Genomic DNA, 17,603 nt, shown 5'->3' on the forward strand with positions numbered 1-17,603 from the left:
CACCACGTCAGGGTAAGAAGTGCCTTTCCACCGGCGACTCAGCCCGACCCGCCCGGATTTTAAAAGAAGAGCCCGCGCGTCCTTGGGAAGAGAGTTCTCGCGAGACCGGGAAGGAGCTGAGCCGATCCGAGGGGGAAGGCGCCACCGGAGGGTCTCGAGTCACGTGAGGCGGGGCCCACGTGACCGGAGGCCCGACCCCCAACATGGCGACGCCCACGGGTCGAGGGCTTCTCTTCCTGGTCGCGCTGCTCGGCTTCCTCGGGGCTGCGTCCGGCGGCCTGGGCGCTGGGTGAGTGGGCTGGCCGGCCGGGCGGGCGGGCGCGGCGCGGAGACCCCTGCCCTCCGTGCTCACCTGCGCGTGCCCGCAGGGCCTCCCGCGACGACGACCTGCTGTTGCCCTATCCCCGCGCGCGCGCGCGCCTCGCCCGGGACTGCACGCGGGTCCGCTCCGGCAGCCGCGAGCACGAGAGCTGGCCCCCGCCCGCCGCGAGCCCCGGCGCCGGCAGCCCGAGCGTGCGCGCCTTCGTCTCGCACTTCGGCGGGCGCGCGGTGGCCGGCCACCTGACGCGGGTCGCCGCGCCCCTGCGCACCTTCTCCGTGCTGGAGCCCGGCGGGTCCGGAGGCTGTTCCGAGAGGCGCCGCGCCACGGTGGAGGAGACGGCGCGGTCCGCCGGCTGCCGCGTCGCCCAGAACGGCGGGTTCTTCCGCATGAACACGGGCGAGTGCCTGGGGAACGTGGTGAGCGACGGGCGGCGGGTGAGCAGCTCCGGGGGGCTGCAGAACGCGCAGTTCGGGATCCGCCGCGACGGGACCCTGGTCACTGGGTGAGGAGGCGCGGAGCTCCGTGGCTGTCGAGGGCAGAGGGCCTGAGATTTGGGTTGCAGTTCTGCAGCTGTGTTCAAGTCACCTAACCGGACTGAGCCTCCTTTTCCTCCTCTGCAGAATGGGGATAGTAAAGCGGTTCACGCTGTGTCTTTGAGTGCTTGTTTCACGTCAGGCAGTGTGACGTCCCCTGGGGGGGATAGCGGTGAAGAGCACGCATTTGCCTTCCTTAACAGACCGTCCCCATTACTAAGAAAAGTAAACCAAGGTCAGGTAAATAGTGAAGATGAATTCAGATTCAAACGATCAGGGTGAACCCACCATAGTTGGAAATTGGGTTTTTTAGGTAGGGTGGTGAGGAATAGGCCTGAGAAAGTGACCTTGGACTTGAGACCTGAGGATTAATCAGCCAAGGTCAGAACTCAAGAAAAAGCATTCCAGGCAGAGGGAGCAGCAGGCACAAAGGCTGAGAGGTGCCTGTGTGTGAGGGACCCACAAAAGGAGCCTGTTATCAGAGGGTGACAGACTGATTAAGAGTCTGCCGTAACTCTGGGGGAGCTGGGCAGAGGCTGGATAGGGGAAACAAGGAGGCCGGTTGAGCCTGTTACAGGCACGGGGGGTAGCTTTGCTGGAGTGACAGCCTAGAGAGTGAAGGCCACACGTGGATTTGAGATCGATGGGGTGGCTTTTTCTATTAAATGAAGTATAGACTGTTTGCAGAGTTGTGACAGAACCCTGCCAACTTCAGTCCTGTTGGTCTTGGCTGTTAGAACAGGAAGATTCCACAGAGTTGCAGAGCACCATAGCTATTCTCAGGTGCAGGCCCTTCCTGGGGCAGGAGGAAGAATCAGGAAGCCGGGATGAGGAGGGAAGGGAAAAGCAGCCCCACCACCCACACGGTTAGCCAGTTGGTGAGTGAGCCTCACGCCTTCCCTGGGTCCAGGTATCTGTCTGAGGAGGAGGTGCTGGACACTGAGAATCCATTTGTGCAGCTGCTGAGTGGGGTCGTGTGGCTGATTCGAAATGGAAGCATCTACATCAATGAGAGCCAGGCCACCGAGTGCGATGAGACCCAGGAGACAGGTGAGGGGCGAGGAGGCGGACAGTGTGGGGAAGGGGAGGCTGGGCAGCAGCTCTCTTGAGAACCAGACATGGGAGGATCTATTTTTAAGTCTTTAGACAAGTGTTTATACAGCAGCTAGTTTGTGCTTCATGATATTTTAAAGAGACAATTATGATAAAATTGTAATTGTCATAATTAGCTAAGAAAGAAAAAGTTGGGAGAAAGGGGCAGGATATTCATGGATCGGCAACCTCAGCATCATCCAGGAGCTTGTTTAAATGCAAAGCCGTGAGCCCACCCACCTCATACCTACCGCCTCAGGATCCCTGGAGGTGATGTCCAAGGGTCTGTGCTTTAAGGACCACCCCCGCACCTTGGTGATTCTAATGGATACTCAGGTTTGGGAGCCACTGGAGAGCAGACTACTGGCATGGAGAAGGGGATGCCCTGGCCCTGACTTATGGGCTATCTTAGGGTGGGCAGTCAGGGAAGGCTTCACTGAGGAGGTGGTCTTGGAACAGAAGGGCAAGCCATGGGAGGAACTCAGGAGGAGGAGGTTCTCAGTGAGCGGGGAACAGGAAGTGCAGTGTTCCTGAGGAGAAGTGACTCGGGGTGGTGAAGGTCGTCCCGGGAGATGAGGCAGGACAGCACTGGAGAGGTCATGCAGCCTGGGGTTTTGTTCTGATTGGTGGAAGTCATTCAGGAGTTCCTGCTGGAGCTCACCCCTCCTGGGGTGCCCTGAAGACAAGCCTTCAGGCTGTGGCATGGACACTGACTGGGACAGGGCAGATGGGAGGCAGCCATCATGCATCCAGGGGACAGGCCAGGCGGCCTGGACCTGGAGGTGGAGAGTGGCAAGAAGTAGGAACAGAGCCCAGGAGGCCTCTGAGGGGCTGGGTGGTCAGCCAGGCTGCCTCTCCTCCAGGTTCCTTTAGCAAATTTATAAATGTGATGTCGGCCAGGACAGCTGTGGGCCATGACCGTAAGGGGCAGCTGGTGCTCTTCCATGCAGACGGACAGACAGAGCAGCGTGGGTAAGTTCCAGAAACTAGGGCCTCCAGACCTAGGCGGAGTCTGCTTTGAGAAACCTCAGCACACTAGCAGTCATCCTGACACAACCATTTTCAGACATGTCCACACCCTCTGTCCTGCCTTCAGACAGGAGGAGGGACCCTAGGTCTCCCCAGTTCCCAGAACTTCTCTCCTCTACACACTTCATCTCAGTCCCTCAGTGCTAGGGTCCCTTCCAAGCCCCAGTTGGCCACAGGATTAGCAGGTGAAGACCTTGGCTCCGGTTCCAGCTCAGTGTGGCCAACTCTGTGGCTTTAGGTAAGTCACTCAGCCACTCTGAGCTGCAGGTTTGTCCTCCACAGATAAAGTGTAGCATTACTACTGCTGCGTAGCAAATCAGCACAAGCCTATCAGCCTAAGCAGTGATCCCAGTTCTTTCTGTAGGTTAGAAATCAGAAACGCTAGACTGAGAATATTCTGTGTCCCAGGACCAAATCAAGATGTGGGGGCCTTCATCTGGAACTTCTGGGAAGAGTCCTCTTCCAGGCACATTGGGTGCTTGGCAGAATCCTTCTGTGCAGGACTGAGCCTTTGTCCCTTGCTGGTCCCCAGCTGGGATCCTTCAGCTTCCTGAATTGTCCTTCTTATGAGAACCCTCCCCGGTCTCCAGGCCACAGAGGTGTGTCCAGTCCCTCTCGTCCCCCTGTATGTCACATGGCTTTCACTTCCTCCTCTGCTGCCAGCCGGAGAGCTCTCTGCTTGTAAGGGCTCCTGTGGTCCCTCTGGGCTCACCCAGGGAAGCCAGGATGTCCCCCGCAAGGACACTTGGGCCACCTGACAGATGGTCATGGGCGTGATGCCTTATATTCAAGCTGCCCAGGATTAGGGCGGGCGTTGCTGGGGGCCTGTTCAGAGATGTACCTGCCCTAGCGGGCACGATACCATGCACTGTCAAAGGCAAGAGGAGTCGCGCTCAGTGGCACTGCTCTTGTGCCGCAGCGTCAACCTGTGGGAGGTGGCCGAATTCCTGCTGAAACTCGACGTGGTCAACGCCATCAACCTGGATGGAGGTGGCTCTGCTACCTTTGTGCTCAACGGGACCTTGGCCAGTTACCCGTCAGATCATTGGTGAGGGCACAGAGCCTGCCTCTGACTGTCTCATTCAGCCAGTGAGTGTGAGCGGAAGACTCGGGATCCCCACCCTGGGATCTGCCCACGCCCTTGAGCAGGGGCCGGTTGGGAAAGACCTCCCTGCAAATGGTGAATAGGAGCAGAGATTGAGGGTGAGGAGGTGGCTGGGGGTGGGGGCAGGGCTTCCAGGCAGAGGGCACAGCATACACCAAGGCGCGGGGTGGGAAGGTTGGCAGGGATTGAGGAGGAGCCTGTAAACAGCCAGAAGCTGAGACTGGGGGTGGGGGGAGCCCTCGTTGGCTGGGGACTTGAGGGACCTGCTGGGCCAGCACTGTGGCCCCTTCTCATCCCCTTCATCCCCCCGCAGCCAGGACAACATGTGGCGTTGTCCCCGGCATGTGTCCACCGTGGTGTGTGTGCATGCGCCCTCCTGCCAGCCACCGGACTGCAGCGGCCACGGGACCTGTGTGGAGGGCCGCTGCGTGTGCACGGGGCACTTCTGGCGGGGCGCTGCCTGCAGCGAGCTGGACTGCGGCCCCTCCAACTGCAGCGGCCACGGGCTGTGCACGGAGAGTGAGTGGGGGCCTGGGGGCCTGACGGGGTCCGTCTTCCCGGTGCCTGGCCTGACCTCTCACCTGGCCTCCTGGGTCTTGTCTTGGCAGCCGGCTGCCACTGCGATGCTGGATGGATGGGGTCCAACTGCAGTGAAGGTGAGGCCACCGGCCGCCCCTGCCCGCTGGCCCTGCCCGCTGGCCCTCGGGGAGAGGGAGCTGCTCCGCTGCCTTTGCCCCGCCCTCCATCTGGGAAACTGCTCTCGCCGCAAGTGTGAATCCCTGTCTGGTTTCCCTGTGGCTGTTGGACACCACCAAGCAGAAATGTGTCCTCTCACAGTTCTGGAGACCGGGACTCAAAACCCAGGTGTGGGCAGAGCCACACCCCCTCCTCCTGTCCTGCCCGTGAAGCAGCTGCTGGGGGCTCCTGGTCCCTGGGCCTGGGGCAGTAGCACCTGTCTCAGCCTCCCTTGCCCACGGCCACTTCCCTGTCCAGTCTGCTCTCTCAAGAACCCGGGGTTCTCAGCTTTGGGACCCACCTTAAATCCAGGATGATGTCTTCTTGAGACTCTTAGTGACTCTGCAAAGACTCTGTTTCCAGATAAGGTCACCTTCAGGGACTGGCCTGGGAGCAGCAGGGGGCTGACCACACTGTGTCCTGCAGAAGGAGGCCCTGGCACCTGAAAGCCTGATCTTTGTCCTCCCGTCTCCTCTCTGCAGCGTGTCCCCTTGGCTGGCACGGGCCAGGCTGCCAGAGGCCTTGCCAGTGTGAGCACCAGTGTCCCTGCGACCCACAGACTGGCAACTGCAGTGTCTCCCGAGGTACAGGGCCTCCCGGGACCCCCAGATGGGAGGGCAGCCCTTCGTCCCCCGGCCCTGCAGCCTGTCTCTGGTTTCTTACAGTGAAGCAGTGTCTCCGGCCACCCGAGGCCACCCGGAAGGCAGGAGAGCTCTCGTTTTTCACCAGGTGAGTGCTTCGGTGGGACTGAGGGAGGCCAGGACATGGTGTCAGCTCACCCAGGTGGTATGTCTCCATTGCAAGCACAGGGCGGTGGCAGCTGACCGCCGCCACTCGACAGTCCAGAGAGCTGTGAGAACGGGGCCACCACGCTGGTGGGAGTGGAGGAGGCCTGTGGCTCCCATCTCCCTGGCTGCAAAGACTGGGGACTCTTTTTCCCAGCTCAGACTCTGCTGCACACGAGGTCCTGTCCCTCTGGGCCTCAGTGCTCAGGCCGAGCTGCTGCTGCCTTTCTCTGTTCTGTCCCTGGCCTCAGACTCGAACCCCGAGGGCTTGGTCCAGAGACTTCTGCCCCTCCCCCACTGAGGCCTCATTTCCCCATGATCCTGGACGCTGCTCTCCTCTCCTTGAGGCCCTGTCTCCTGGTGGTTGTCACCTTGATAGCCCAGTCCTGGGCTCGTGGGCCCCCCAACTCTGGAGGTGGTTGTCACCTTGATAGCCCAGTCCTAGGCACTGGTGCTCCCTGGACTGGAGGTGGCATTGGTGTGAAAGCAGAGCTCCCCGGGCCTTGTCCTAGAGGGAGCCCGGGAGCTCCTCAGAAGGGCAGATGGCAGGTCCCCCTGGAGTCCTGACTTGGTGAGTCTGAGGGTCCAGACCTGGGGGCCCAGGATCACATCACTGGAGGTGCAGTCTGAAATGCACCAGGGCAGGGACAGGTGGAGTCCCTGGAGTCCTGGCTGCAGGTCCAGGCTCCTGCAGAAGTGAGACTCCAAGCCCCACTGCCCTGCCGACCTGAAACCCAGCAGCACCTGGCAGCCAGGGAAGGGAGATGGAGGACTGGTGGGCGAGGCTGCAGTCCCCTGAGCATCTGCATGTGGATGCTTCTGCCCTGAGGGCTGCGGCCTAAGACCTGAAAGACTGTCATCCAAAGACCCAGCCTGTTCTTTGCCAGCTCCCTGACTTGGAAGAAGGGGACCGCTCTCCCTGCTCTGCCTGCACAGCCCAGCCTTGATTGCCAGTGTCCCCTGGAGCACAGCTTGCAGACTGAGGCCTCTCGGGCAGGAAGTGTCCTCCCTGGTTCTATTTGGCACACAACTTGGCATCTAAGATCTAAGCAATACCTGACCAGACACAATGGTGTACTCCTGTAATCACAGCAGCCTGGGAGGCTGAGGCAAGAGGATCACAAGCCAGCCTCAGCAATTTAGCAAGGCCCTGTCTCAATAAGATAAAGGGCTGGGGGTGTGGCTCAGTGATAAGTGCCCCTGGTTCCAATCCCCAGTACAAAAATAATAGTGTGTGTGTGTGTGTGTGTGTGTGTGTAGATAGATAGATAGAATCTGAAAATGAGTAACATTCATGCTTTTCTTTAGTTATTTATTTTTATGCTAAGAATCAAAACTCCGTGCTTCACACATGCTTCTGCCACTGAGCTACAGCTCCTCATGTTTTCTTCCAAAAGTTTTTTTTTTTAATTGTTTTTTAGTTGTTAATGGACTCTTTATTTTTATTTTGTTTATATGTGGTGCTGGGAATCGAACCCAGTGCCTGACACATGCTAGGCAGGTGCTCTGCCACTGAGCCACAGCCCCAGCCCATCATTCAAAAGTTTTAATGGTTTGAAGTATCAGGGGATGTGGGCCCACCGCCTCGGCCCCTGTTGCTCGGGCACAAGTCTTCATGTCCCCGTACTCCCCCACCCCACCCCCGTTGGGCTCTGTGCTCCCAGGTCTGGGGTGTGGGGAACCCCCCCCCCCCGCTTCCCTGGCCTGAACCCCTGGCAGCCCCTCTTCTCTCCACCCAGGACCACCTGGCTGGCCCTCACCCTGGCCTTGGTCTTCCTGCTGCTGCTCAGTATTGTGGCCAACGTGTCCTTGCTGCTTGGCTCCAGAGCAGAGAGGAAACGGCACCTGGACGGGGACTACATGTACCACCCGCTGCAGGAGATCAACGGGGAGCTCCTGGCCTCGGAGAAGGAGCAGGCTGGGGACACCCATGACCCCTTCAAGGACTGACCCCGAGCTGCCCCGGTGGCCTGTCCTGAAGGATTGTGTTGTCCACCCGGACCAGCTTCTGCAGGAGGGATTCTGAGGCCACCGACGTGGACCCTGCAGATGGCCTCAGCCCCAGCACTATGGCCAAGCTTCCAGTGGCACCTGTGCCACCTCCCACCTGGCCCTGGCCTGCGCCCACCTGTCTGCCTGCCACGGCCCGTGCGACCCCCTCAATCCAGGGCTGCCCGGAAGACTGCTTCTCCTCCCCCGCCTGCCTGTGTCTGCTGCCCGCGAGGCCTGACCTCCTGGAGGGCCTGTGCACTGCCAGAGTCCCCAGCATCCTGGGGACAGGGCCCTGGTGAACCTGTGTTCAGTTCCTGTGTGGCGGGTCCCAACCACGTCCCCACAGGATGGAGTAAAGGGCTCAGCCTGCCTTTCTGGCCACGGCACAGATCCCCTTTCTGCAGACTCCGGATTTGCCAGCTGGAACTCTGTTCCTGTCCTAGGAGCCCTCAGGGAGAGCTGGGAGGGGTGAGGTGGAGCCAGGCTGCGGTCATCCTGCCTCAGGAAGGTTCTCTCTTGAATAAACAGGTATCCTGAAGGGAGCCACCAGGGGGCGTCTGAGGTCTGACTCCCGGAGCTGGCCCCTGGGTCTGAGCAGACGGGGATTCTTAGCCTGCCGCCCCCTGATGGCTGTGTTGACCCTGCACGCCTACTGTGTACGCCGTGGCTGGGGGCTTGGTAAAACCAGACCCCAGGCTGGGTGGGCCCAGGTGGTGCTGGCGCTGCGGACCTGGACTGTGGTTGACGTGGGGTTTGGCCCGGCCCTGCTCTGTCTTGTGGGATTTACTTTAGTCGCCCATGTCAAGGTCAGGAACCCCAGACTCTGGTTTCTCTTACGAGAGGGCACCAGCAACCCTGGCCAATGCACAGGTGAGGATTTGGAGTGGTGACAGGCCCCACAGGTCTGAGCTGCCCTGCCCGCCGGCCACAGCACCAGCAGCGGTGTCTGCGCAGCCGTGAGTAGGTCTTTCCCAGGGCCCTGTCAGTGTCCCTGTGCTTCCCAAGCCCCCAAGCATGGCCCGAGTCACAGACCGGCCAGGTGCTGCTGCTGATTGCAGGGTCACTGGCGGGCTCCAGCAGCCTGCGCCAGGGTCAGTGTCTGTGGTGGGCTAAAGGACCAGGCGGGGGCTGCCAAGGCAGGGGTACACAGCTGGGCTCTGCAGGGCACCTGGTCCTCCAGAGGTAGCTCAGGCTCGGGTCAGAGGAGGCAGGTCCCAGAGGGAGAAGAGGTGTCCAGAGCTGCTCTGACCTCTCCTGGCCACATGGAGTTGGATAGAGCAGGTCACCAGGCTGGCCCAAGCTCAGGGCTAAGGGACTTCACAATGAGTTGCTGTGAGTCGGGATCTTGGCGCGTTCCTAAGAGCAGTTCCCAGACCTGGCTGCAGTTGGGATGTCCTCTTCTGGAATGCTCTGCAGTTGCAGGCTCTCGACTCTGTCCAGACCCACTGAGTCCAAATACAGAAGTGGGAAAGAGAGGATGTGAAGTCCCAGGAGCAGCCCCAGGTGCAAGGGGCAGCAGCAGTAGTGATGGGCAGCCCCGAATGACCCTTGGCCTGCAGGGGACACCTCTTGGTCCTTGCTGGGCCACCAGCTCTTGGGCGAGGGACAGTGCTGTGTTTTGTGGGACCCAGGCCCAGAGGGAAACAGCAGCCCCTAAACAGAGCCAGTCATGGTGAGCTGGAGTAGCCCCCGGTTAAGTGAGGACACACTGGGCGTCCGAGCTCCCTGGGTTGTCCCTGCAGAACTTTAAACACTTTGTCACAGGGACATCTATTGCCTTTACCTGCCCCACTTCCAGTTCCTCTTCTTTGTAGATCGGAGCCAACTTTTTCTTCTATCAGACGCAGAGTCTCTGATTTGATATCAAGCCCCAGGAGATGGGAACGAGTGGTTTGGTTCAGGTCACCAGGAAGCTCTGGCGGGGAGGGCACGGTGGGGAGCAGGCGCAGTCCTGCTGGGACCCTCCACAGAACAGAGCTGCCTCGTGCCTTGGGGTCCACTCCAGGGCAGGGGAGCGCTGTCTTCCAGCAGGGCTGCTCCTGGGGGTCTCCGCCTGGGTGCTTCCGGCTGCCCTCCCCAGAGCTGCGAGCTCCAGCCAGAGGGAGCAGAAGAGGTGCAGCGGTCCCCTGCACCGGAAGCCGGCGCTGCCTCTCCCCCTTGGCCACCAGGTGGTGTCGTGGGCACCACTCGTTCAAGGCAGGCCTTTGGGATCAGAGGTGGCCTCTGCCCAGGTCAGCCAGTCAGAGCCCCGGGATGGTGACCTTGGTGACATGCCAGTGGCTGAGCCCTCACAGAACCTCACCTCAGCGGAGACCCCACAGAGTCGCTGATGGGCGGTCACTGGGCAGCGCTGAGGGCCCCCCAGAGCCCTGAGATGGGTGAAAGCAGGAGCCTCTGCGCCTCCCCCAGGTCCTCGGGGACCCGCGTTGTAAAAGCCTTGACTCCGTAAAACGAACTCAAAGCTCTGAAACTCTGCTTCCCTAACAGTCCTGCGGGTCCTGCCTGGGCAGGGAGGGCAGGAGAAAGGCACAGCCTCCCGGGCCTTCCGCCCTTCCCAGATCCACCCAGGTCCCAAGGGTTTGTGCCCCAGGGACAGCCTCTGGGCCTCACGGGAACCCTGGGTGTGTTTTGGCCTCTCAGGCCCCGGCCCCAGGAGGCCTCCCGGGAGGAGCAAAGGCCCAGAGACGTCAGCGGTGACACACAGCTCAGCCCTGATCCCAGCTCTGCCCGCCCTCGGGAGCTGTCCCCAGTGCCACTGTCCTTTCCCAATACTGCAGCACCCACAGGTCAGCTGGCTGCCCTTTTGAGATCGGTGGCCCACAGTGCAGGAGACACCATGGAGAAGTCACCGCGAGTGGATGAGCACGCTATGGGAGCAGGCGACGGCTGTCTCCTCCCCTCACTGCACGTGTAGGGCAGGGCAGGTCCCAGAGCTGGGCAGACAGTGACCCAAGGCCACCGCACCTCCCACTCCCCCAGTGACAGTCCCGGCTTCCAGCTCCAACATGAGGGAGGCTTTTCAGTCCCATGAGGTATACAGCAGCCAGCGCCCTTGGTCCAGTGCCTGGGAGACCCCCCCAGGGAAGGGCAGGCAGTGCCCTCAGCTTAGGTACAGCTGTCTCAAAATGAATAATTAAAAGGAGTCAGGCGCGCACAGTGGTCCACACCTATAATCCCAGCCGCTAGGGAGGCTGAGGCAGGAGGATCGCAAGTTCAAAGCCAGCCTCAGCAAAAGAGGCGCTAAGCAACTCAGTGAGACCCTCTCTCTAAATAAGATACCAAAAAAAAAAAAAATAGGGCTGGGGATGGGGCTCAGTGGTCGAGTGCTCCTGAGTTTGATCCCAGTACCGAATAAATAAATAAAAATGAAGAGCTGGGAATGTATCTCAGTGGTAAAGTTTCAATTCCTAGCACCAAAATAAATAAATACAAGGACTGCACGTCCTCGCTGTCCCCTGAGTAGCTGAAGAGTGGCAGGTGGAATTCAGGAACCCTGCCCGCAACATCCCAGGTGGCGGTGCTGAGCGAGCCTGGGAAACCTGGGCGTTAGCAGCATGGATAAACCCCGCGCCCGTTTCTGTAGGGTCCACACGTTTTGATGGGTCGACCAGCACCCCCAACCCAAGTTCACCCAGAGCCTGGCTGAGACCTCATTTGTAGTGAGGATCTCAGCAGGTGTGGTGGCTTCAGCTGTTGAGATGACGCCCTGCCTCAATGACCAGTGTCCTCCTGAGAGATGCCGAGGGAAGAAAGCACCTGAGGAGGCAGGTGGAGTGATGTGGCCACCAGGGGAGGCAAGGAAGGACCCTGCCCTGGAGTGCTGCTCTGTGGACACTCAGACTCCAGACTCTGGCCTCTAGACCTTGGGCATAATAAAGGTCTGTGGTCTTAAGCCTCATTTTTTTCTGGGGGGGGGGTAATTTGTTCCAGAAGCCCCAGGAAGCTAATGCAGTGTTGAGCTTCACACCTAAGAAGCTGGTCCCTGCACACCAGTGTGCAAGCCCTCGGTGACGCCACTCTTTCCCAGTGTGCAAGCCCTCGGTGACGCCACTCTTTCCCAGTGTGCAAGCCCTCGGTGACGCCACTCTTTCCAGAGCGCTCTATCTAGTCTTGCAAACAAGAGCCAAGGAATCCCTCAACAATCCCTGGGCAAACGCCAGGCTCAGGGAGAAGACAGTGGAAGTTGATCCGCGCCTAAAATGGCCAGTGTTTCTGGCTGGAATGACCAGGCACAAGAACGGGCACCTCGCCCGCCAAAACGGACTCCATTGAAAAGGAGCAATCAGTTTTACAGAGGAGAGGAGCTTCCTGAGAGGGCGGGACGGAGAGGAACAACACCACTTATTTCCTTCTGTTGTTGCACATTGGTTGCTGTTTTGGGTGGTGCTGGGGATGAACCCAGGGGCGCTTTACCACTGAGCTACGTTCAGCCTTTTTTAAAAAATTTAATCCTGAGGGCCTCGCCAAGTTGCTGAGGCTGGCCTAGCTCTTGCGATCCTCCTGCCTCGGCCTCCCCAGTCACTGGGATTACAGGTGTGTGCCATCATGCCCAGCTCAACATCTGGGGAAGACCTCCCGGCTCGCTGTGGTTCTTCCCAGAAAAGGGAAGAGCCGGCTGCACACACGGCAGAAGGCAGCGGCACCCTGACCTCTCTGTCCCCTGGAGGCCGGCTGCCTCATGAACACCCGTGAGGGCGTCCTCGGGAAGGAGCCCCGACTTGGACAAGAAGCATGAAGAAATCAGAACTACCGCACACATTTATTGAGTGTTTTCTGTGTTCCAGACACCGTGCTGGGGACTTTGTGCCCACTTTTGTCCCACTACAACCCCATGAGGTAGGCACTGCTGTCCCCATTTGACAGATGAGGACACTGAGGCACAGAGAGGTTAAGTCACCTGCTTGAGGTTACACAGCTATGAAAGGAAGGCTGGGCTTTGCACCCTGGTCTAATGGCCACGTTGCTACAGGTCATTTCTGTCCTGATGGCAAGGGGCTGATGAGCAAGGAGGAGCAAGAAGCCTAAGCCAAGTCCAGCCCTGGCGGGCCTGGGGAAGTTTAAAAGCCAGAAGCTGGGCAGTCCCTTCCTTGGGCTACTTTTAATTACAGGCCTCCCCAAGGCAGGAGCAGCCTGCTGCAGAGGCTTCAGCGCAGGTTCCAGAGACTTCTACGCAGGACACCACCATGGACGTCGGCTGGTGCAGGGAAGGACGGTGCCACGCAGCCCCGTTGCGTCTAGAGGGAATGCCAGTCACAGGACCCCCTGTGTCTTGGCCAGCATGGCCAAGAAATGAACCTGCCACTTGAGCAGGGACAGCCAGACTCTTCCACGAGAGCTGAGATGGGACGGCATCTCCCTCGGGGTCGAGAGCCTGCCGTTAACAGGTCTGGGCTCTGGCAGCCCCTTCCTCACCAGGTGGAAGAAAGGAGGCAGCCAGGGTGCAAAGAGGTCAGGGTCAGGAGGCCTGGGTGCAGTCGAGAGGCCTCGGGAAACGGGGCTCCCGCATCCAGCCATTCCTGGAGCCAATTCCCAAATAGGAGACCCAGGGAATTCCCTTTGTTGCTTAAGCCAGTTTTAGCTGGGTTCAGAGGGACAACCAAGAATCTGAGACGCTCGCCCTTGCTGGGAGTGGGGTTGTAGCCCAGAGGTAGAGCACTTGCCTAGCACTCAGACACCCGTGACCTGTTGCCTTTTGGGGACCCAGGAAAGGAAAGGAAAAATGTCCTCAGGTCCCAAGGAGTCCCAATGCAGTAACTGGGGAAAGCCATGTCAATTTTGGAGCTGGTTCCTGAGTCAGATCTGCCCCAGGGCAGACAATAGCCTCCCTACCAAGGGGAGTCCAAATGCCATGTGGAGACCCTGGATCCAGCCTTACCTGAAGTTAGACCTGGACTGGACAGTTACTATGAATCCATGAATGGTCACCCTTTTGTGTTTAAGTCACTGAGCAGTGGGTTTCTCTGACTTACAATTAAAAAAAGGTCATAATCAAACAGCTCCCCAGGACAGAAAGGGGCCTCCAGAGGACAGAAAGGGGCCTCCACAGTGTGTCACCCCATCACTTCCTGAAACTTGGCAGAAGCCCTGGGCTTCCTCACCCTCTTCAAGGCACTGGTGGTCAGGGTTAGGCCCCCAGCAAACCTGGATATGGTTATGGCGAACCCTGGATACCGCTCCCGAGCCCAGTGGGGACTCAGAGTGCTGCTGTCCCTCAGACACTAAGGGGACCGTCCCTTTCCGATGCCCAGCGTCTTCCCCTTCTTGGGGGACGTGCCAGTATTCCTTGAAGCACTTGCCTTTTCAGACCGTGTGATTGGCTCCCGCACTGTGCATGTGATCCAGGCTGGCCAATCAATGCGCCGCACCCCAGCTAAGTCACAGTGATTGGTCTAGGTTGGGCACATGACCCCAGGACCAGCCTTCTCAAACCCCCAGTAACTATCACGGGTTCAGGAATGGGTGCGGGTCCCCAGCTAGGCGGTGAGAGGCAGTCCTGGGAGGTGGACTGGAACTTCTGGGAGTGAGCGGTTCCCTTCTGGGGGAAGGGACAGTGTGCCTAGCAGTGACGGAGACCCTGCAGGGGGTGGCCCTCCTCAGAAGGAAGCCCGCGGGGCAAGCAAGCAAGTGGTGGTGAGGGGCTGAGCCTGGTGCCATGGCTGAGTCCCAGATCCTGCGAGACCCACCGCGCTGAGATGGACAGGCCTTTTGTGTCCAGAGGGGGTTCTGTCCTTGCCACCACAAGAGCCCTGAGCTGCACGCGGGCCACACTGGCCAAGGACGAGGTCCTCGCCATCCGGTCCAGACACCCCAACTTTTGGGACCAGACGCTCCAGCCCACGTGGTCCCAGGCCTTGGCAAGCTGCTTCTCATTCTGCACTCTTCCAGGTGGCCGAGGCCAGCGGGCTGCCCTGAGGGTCCACGCCTGGCTATCTGGAGACCAAGGAGCTGCCCTGGGACTGGCCGGAGGAGGAGGAGGAGGTGGCGGCACTGAGCTGGGAGAAGCCACTGGTGCAGGATTCCAGGCTGGACATGGAGCCCCTGGGGGGAAGGGCACAAGTTACCCTCTGTTGATGCTGCAAGTGAGGCCCCAGGCTCCTTCCTCAAGGCTGCTGACTGCCCAGGGCCCGGGCCAAGTGCAGAGGGAAAAGCAAGTGACACCATGAGTGCCCCCCAGTTCCCTGCGCCCCACTCCCTCAGGACACAGCCCGGCCTACCACAGACAATCCAGGGCCTTCCCTGGCCTGGATCCCTACCACGGTCCTGGGGCCCCCACAGCCCGGGGAGGCTCCGGCCCTCGCCTCTCACCCCTCACTCCTGGCAGTCGAGCCTGGCCTCCCCCAGCACCCTGGACACACCTTTGTGGGTGCCAAGCCTCCGGGCAGCACCTTCCCTCTGTCCCCAGCTACCTGGTTCACGTGGACTTCAGGTCAGAGCCATCTGGAGAACCCTCTGCCCGACTGAAATGTCCTACCAGTGTGCTGTCCACGGCAGCAGCCGCTGCCACTGAGGCCACAGAGTGGCCGGCACGTGGCTCGTGTGTTCCATTCTATCTGCTACTTCTGCGTTGCCACAGGGGCTAGCCGCTACGGGGCTGTCCTGGGCAGCCGGAGGGACTTGCTCCTCAAAGTGTGTGAGGACCAGCCGCACCCTGGCACCTGGGGCTTGCTAGGGTTCTGAACCAGAATCTACGTGCTGAACAGGCCCCTGGTGACCAATACCACACCCCGTGGCTCTCCACCCAGTGTCATTTCCCAGAGGCCCCCCACACACACACCCTCTGCCAGGTCCCTGCTATGAGCCGACAGTTCTCTCTGTTAAGCTCCCAGCACTTCTTAGCCATGTGGCTTTGGGCCCAGAGCCCAGGCTGAGCGTGGCTTCCTGTCTTCCATCTGCGCCACACTTCCACGCGGTGGGAGTGCCCCAGTGGCAGACCAGGAGGGCAGCAGGAAATAGCCTGAACTGATTTCTCATGAGGTCACTGAAGGAGAGGTGGCAAGGACTCTTACACTGGCCAGACCAAACAGGTTGGTGCAGAGCGCCCAGCCCACCCCGTCTCCACGCGTCCCCCTGGAGGGGCCCCCCAGCACCTCCTTCCCAGGGCCAGGTGCACCCGGCTTCCTGCAGGGCTTCGTGAGGAGGGCAGGCTCTGCTGCTGAGCGGGTCTGACCAGGGCTCCCCCAAATCCCTGCTGGGCCTACCCTGGAGGAACTGGCCCACCGCTAGGGCAGAGCCCGGGAGCCCCAGGAGGACGCCATGCCCAGCACTGCAGGGCCAACCCGCCCTGCCCAGGCCGCGACCCACCTGAAGTCCTCGGAGGCTAGCACCTCGCAGTAGTAGAGGAGCTTGCACTTGGGGCCCGGGCTGTGCAGAGCAGTCAGGACATCGCCCGGGAGGCTGCAGGCCATGCTGCCAAGGGGGCTGTGCACTTGCCACTGGAGCAGGTAGACCCCAGGCCACCTGGTCACATGGGAGCCCTGAAACACAGCAGCCATGCTCTGTGAGGTCCCCTGGGGAGGGGGAGAGGGGCCGAGCCTTCCTGTGGCCAGGCCTGGAGAGAGAGGCTCTTGCCCTCTGTCCCCCTCTGCAGTGCACCAGCAAACTGTCCTACTAGGACCTCCCGAGGCCATCCCTGCGGCTGCCCCACAACCTGGGACCAGCTCAGTGGGGTCTGCAGACCAGGAGGATTTAGAGAAGGGCTGAGTGGGGGCTCACGGGTGCTTCCAACAGGTGGCTGGGGGGAAGTGTGGAGGGCGGTGTTAGTTGTTAGGAGGGCGACTCTGAGGAGGAGTAGAGTGTTACGGGGATCACGGGGTGGTGGGGGGCGTGGCAGGGGGCAAGTGTGACGTTGGGGGGCAAGTGTGACGTTGGGGGGCAAGGTGTGACGTGCAGGCAGCAAGGTGTGACGACGGGCAGCCCAGCACCCCGGGCCCTGCAGCCAGGCCCTAGGCTTGTGGAGCTGGCCTGTGCCCTTGTTCTCCCTGCCGCCTGGCTGCGATGGTGGTCAAGCACCCATTACGTGGACACCATGATTTCTCCCCTGCTGTCCTGCCAGGTCCCTGAGGCCAGGGGCACGTCTGGTTTGTCCTGCTGTGTTCCCGCAGCCCAGCAGGGGTGGCTGTCCAGTACGGCGGGATGAAGGAGCAGGTGACCCACGGAGTGCCAACCTGAATGCTCTCCCCCTCCCGGCAGACCAGCGGAGCCTCCACGCGGCTGTAATCCGTGCCCAGGACCCAGCCTTTGTCCATCAGCTGCCCGCTGGCCTTGGCCCCAGGCTCCCGTGGGCCCGGCTTGAGCGCCTGCTTGGTGTGGTACAAGCTAAAGACCACGTCCCCTCGCAGGATGTCGAAGTCCCAGGTTATGACCGACTCCCCTTCCAGGATCTCCAGCGCGACCTGTGTGGGGACAGAGCAGCTCTGGGAGTCCCAGGGGACAGGACAGCTGGAAGGGGCATGGGAGGTGTGGTGGGTGCTGCAGGGGTCTCGCCCCCAGTCACGAGGTGCGCCTCCTGGAGGGCAGAAGGGGCTGCTAAGGCTCCTGCTGTCCCTCGCCTGGGAACCTCTCTCGGAAAGGCCTGGGAGGTTCCACCCTGGGGTGACCAGGGGGCCCGGGGGGGGACGGCACTCAGGCCTGGCCCCTTGCCTCTCAGCAGGCCATTCCTGACCTCTTCCCCTTCCAGAGCCCCCTGGGTCAGGCTGAGGCCCAACGGCTGACGTCACCTCTGGGTTTCGATCCCCCCACACCCACCAGCGAGGACCTGGCCTAGGGTGACAGCCCGGGGCCCTCCCTGCGAGGACCTGGCCTAGGGTGACAGCCCGGGGCCCTCCCTGCGAGGACCTGGCCTAGGGTGACAGCCCGGGGCCCTCCCTGCCAGGCCCCAGCACCTCGTGGGGCGCCCCACGGAGCACGCTGGCCGAGTGGTAGGTCTCGCTCCACTGCCGCAGCTGGTCGGCCTGCTCCTGCTCCTCCTCGGTCAGATAGAGGGACTTGGGGACCAGTCCTCCTTCAGGGAC

The 17,603-nt window shown here is 60.6% G+C and overlaps 4 protein-coding genes across 7 annotated transcripts in view; 2 read left to right on the forward strand and 2 right to left on the reverse strand.

The window, feature by feature from the left end:
• The window catches only part of LOC125612396, a 3,527-nt gene extending 3,322 nt beyond the window's left edge, over window positions 1–205 (reverse strand). Inside the window, exon 1 of the mRNA XM_048790052.1 lies at window positions 107–205. Coding sequence (XP_048646009.1) covers window positions 107–205 — 99 coding nt within the window. The remainder of the gene's footprint in view (window positions 1–106) is intronic.
• Window positions 1–1,899, forward strand: part of CUNH16orf89 (chromosome unknown C16orf89 homolog) — a 24,119-nt gene extending 22,220 nt beyond the window's left edge. Inside the window, exon 9 of one of the 2 annotated variants that reach the window (XR_007342603.1) lies at window positions 1,766–1,899. The gene's annotated coding sequence lies outside the window, so the exon portion shown is untranslated. Of the gene's footprint in view, window positions 1–66; window positions 164–1,765 lie in introns of those variants that run through there. The other variant, XR_007342604.1, reaches the window with a different exon arrangement.
• On the forward strand, window positions 147–8,135 carry Nagpa (N-acetylglucosamine-1-phosphodiester alpha-N-acetylglucosaminidase). 3 transcript variants are annotated; one of them, XM_015490755.2, is made up of 10 exons: window positions 147–289; window positions 369–824; window positions 1,766–1,905; window positions 2,811–2,919; window positions 3,896–4,024; window positions 4,395–4,600; window positions 4,690–4,737; window positions 5,299–5,400; window positions 5,482–5,545; window positions 7,321–8,135. In XM_015490755.2, exons 1-10 carry the CDS (start codon window positions 204–206, stop codon window positions 7,625–7,627), a joined length of 1,647 nt encoding a protein of 548 aa, XP_015346241.1. In that variant the 5' UTR covers window positions 147–203; the 3' UTR covers window positions 7,628–8,135. The 3 variants fall into 3 exon arrangements, with proteins under 3 accessions (XP_015346241.1, XP_015346242.1, XP_015346243.1); XM_015490756.2 differs by having other exon boundaries at window positions 7,341–8,135; XM_015490757.2 differs by having other exon boundaries at window positions 7,480–8,135.
• Window positions 8,136–12,333: 4,198 nt separating this feature from the next.
• Window positions 12,334–17,603, reverse strand: part of Sec14l5 (SEC14 like lipid binding 5) — a 38,646-nt gene continuing 33,376 nt past the window's right edge. Inside the window, exons 13-16 of the mRNA XM_048790053.1 lie at window positions 17,475–17,603; window positions 16,758–16,985; window positions 15,895–16,067; window positions 12,334–14,631 (exon numbers count right to left, since the gene is read on the reverse strand). Coding sequence (XP_048646010.1) covers window positions 14,520–14,631; window positions 15,895–16,067; window positions 16,758–16,985; window positions 17,475–17,603 — 642 coding nt within the window. The 3' untranslated portion in view covers window positions 12,334–14,519. The remainder of the gene's footprint in view (window positions 14,632–15,894; window positions 16,068–16,757; window positions 16,986–17,474) is intronic.

This window comes from Marmota marmota, unplaced genomic scaffold (genome assembly GCF_001458135.2).
Source record: "Marmota marmota marmota unplaced genomic scaffold, marMar, whole genome shotgun sequence".
NCBI lineage: Eukaryota > Metazoa > Chordata > Mammalia > Rodentia > Sciuridae > Marmota > Marmota marmota.

Bases quoted from the DNA above. Each gene is read 5' to 3' on its own strand.
- Nagpa (XM_015490755.2), top strand. From the start codon at position 204: ATGGCGACGCCCACGGGTCGAGGGCTTCTCTTCCTGGTCGCGCTGCTC. The intron at 4,738-5,298 runs GTGAGGCCACCG...TCCTCTCTGCAG, and splicing joins GGGGTCCAACTGCAGTGAAG to CGTGTCCCCTTGGCTGGCAC. The intron at 5,401-5,481 runs GTACAGGGCCTC...GGTTTCTTACAG, and splicing joins CAACTGCAGTGTCTCCCGAG to TGAAGCAGTGTCTCCGGCCA.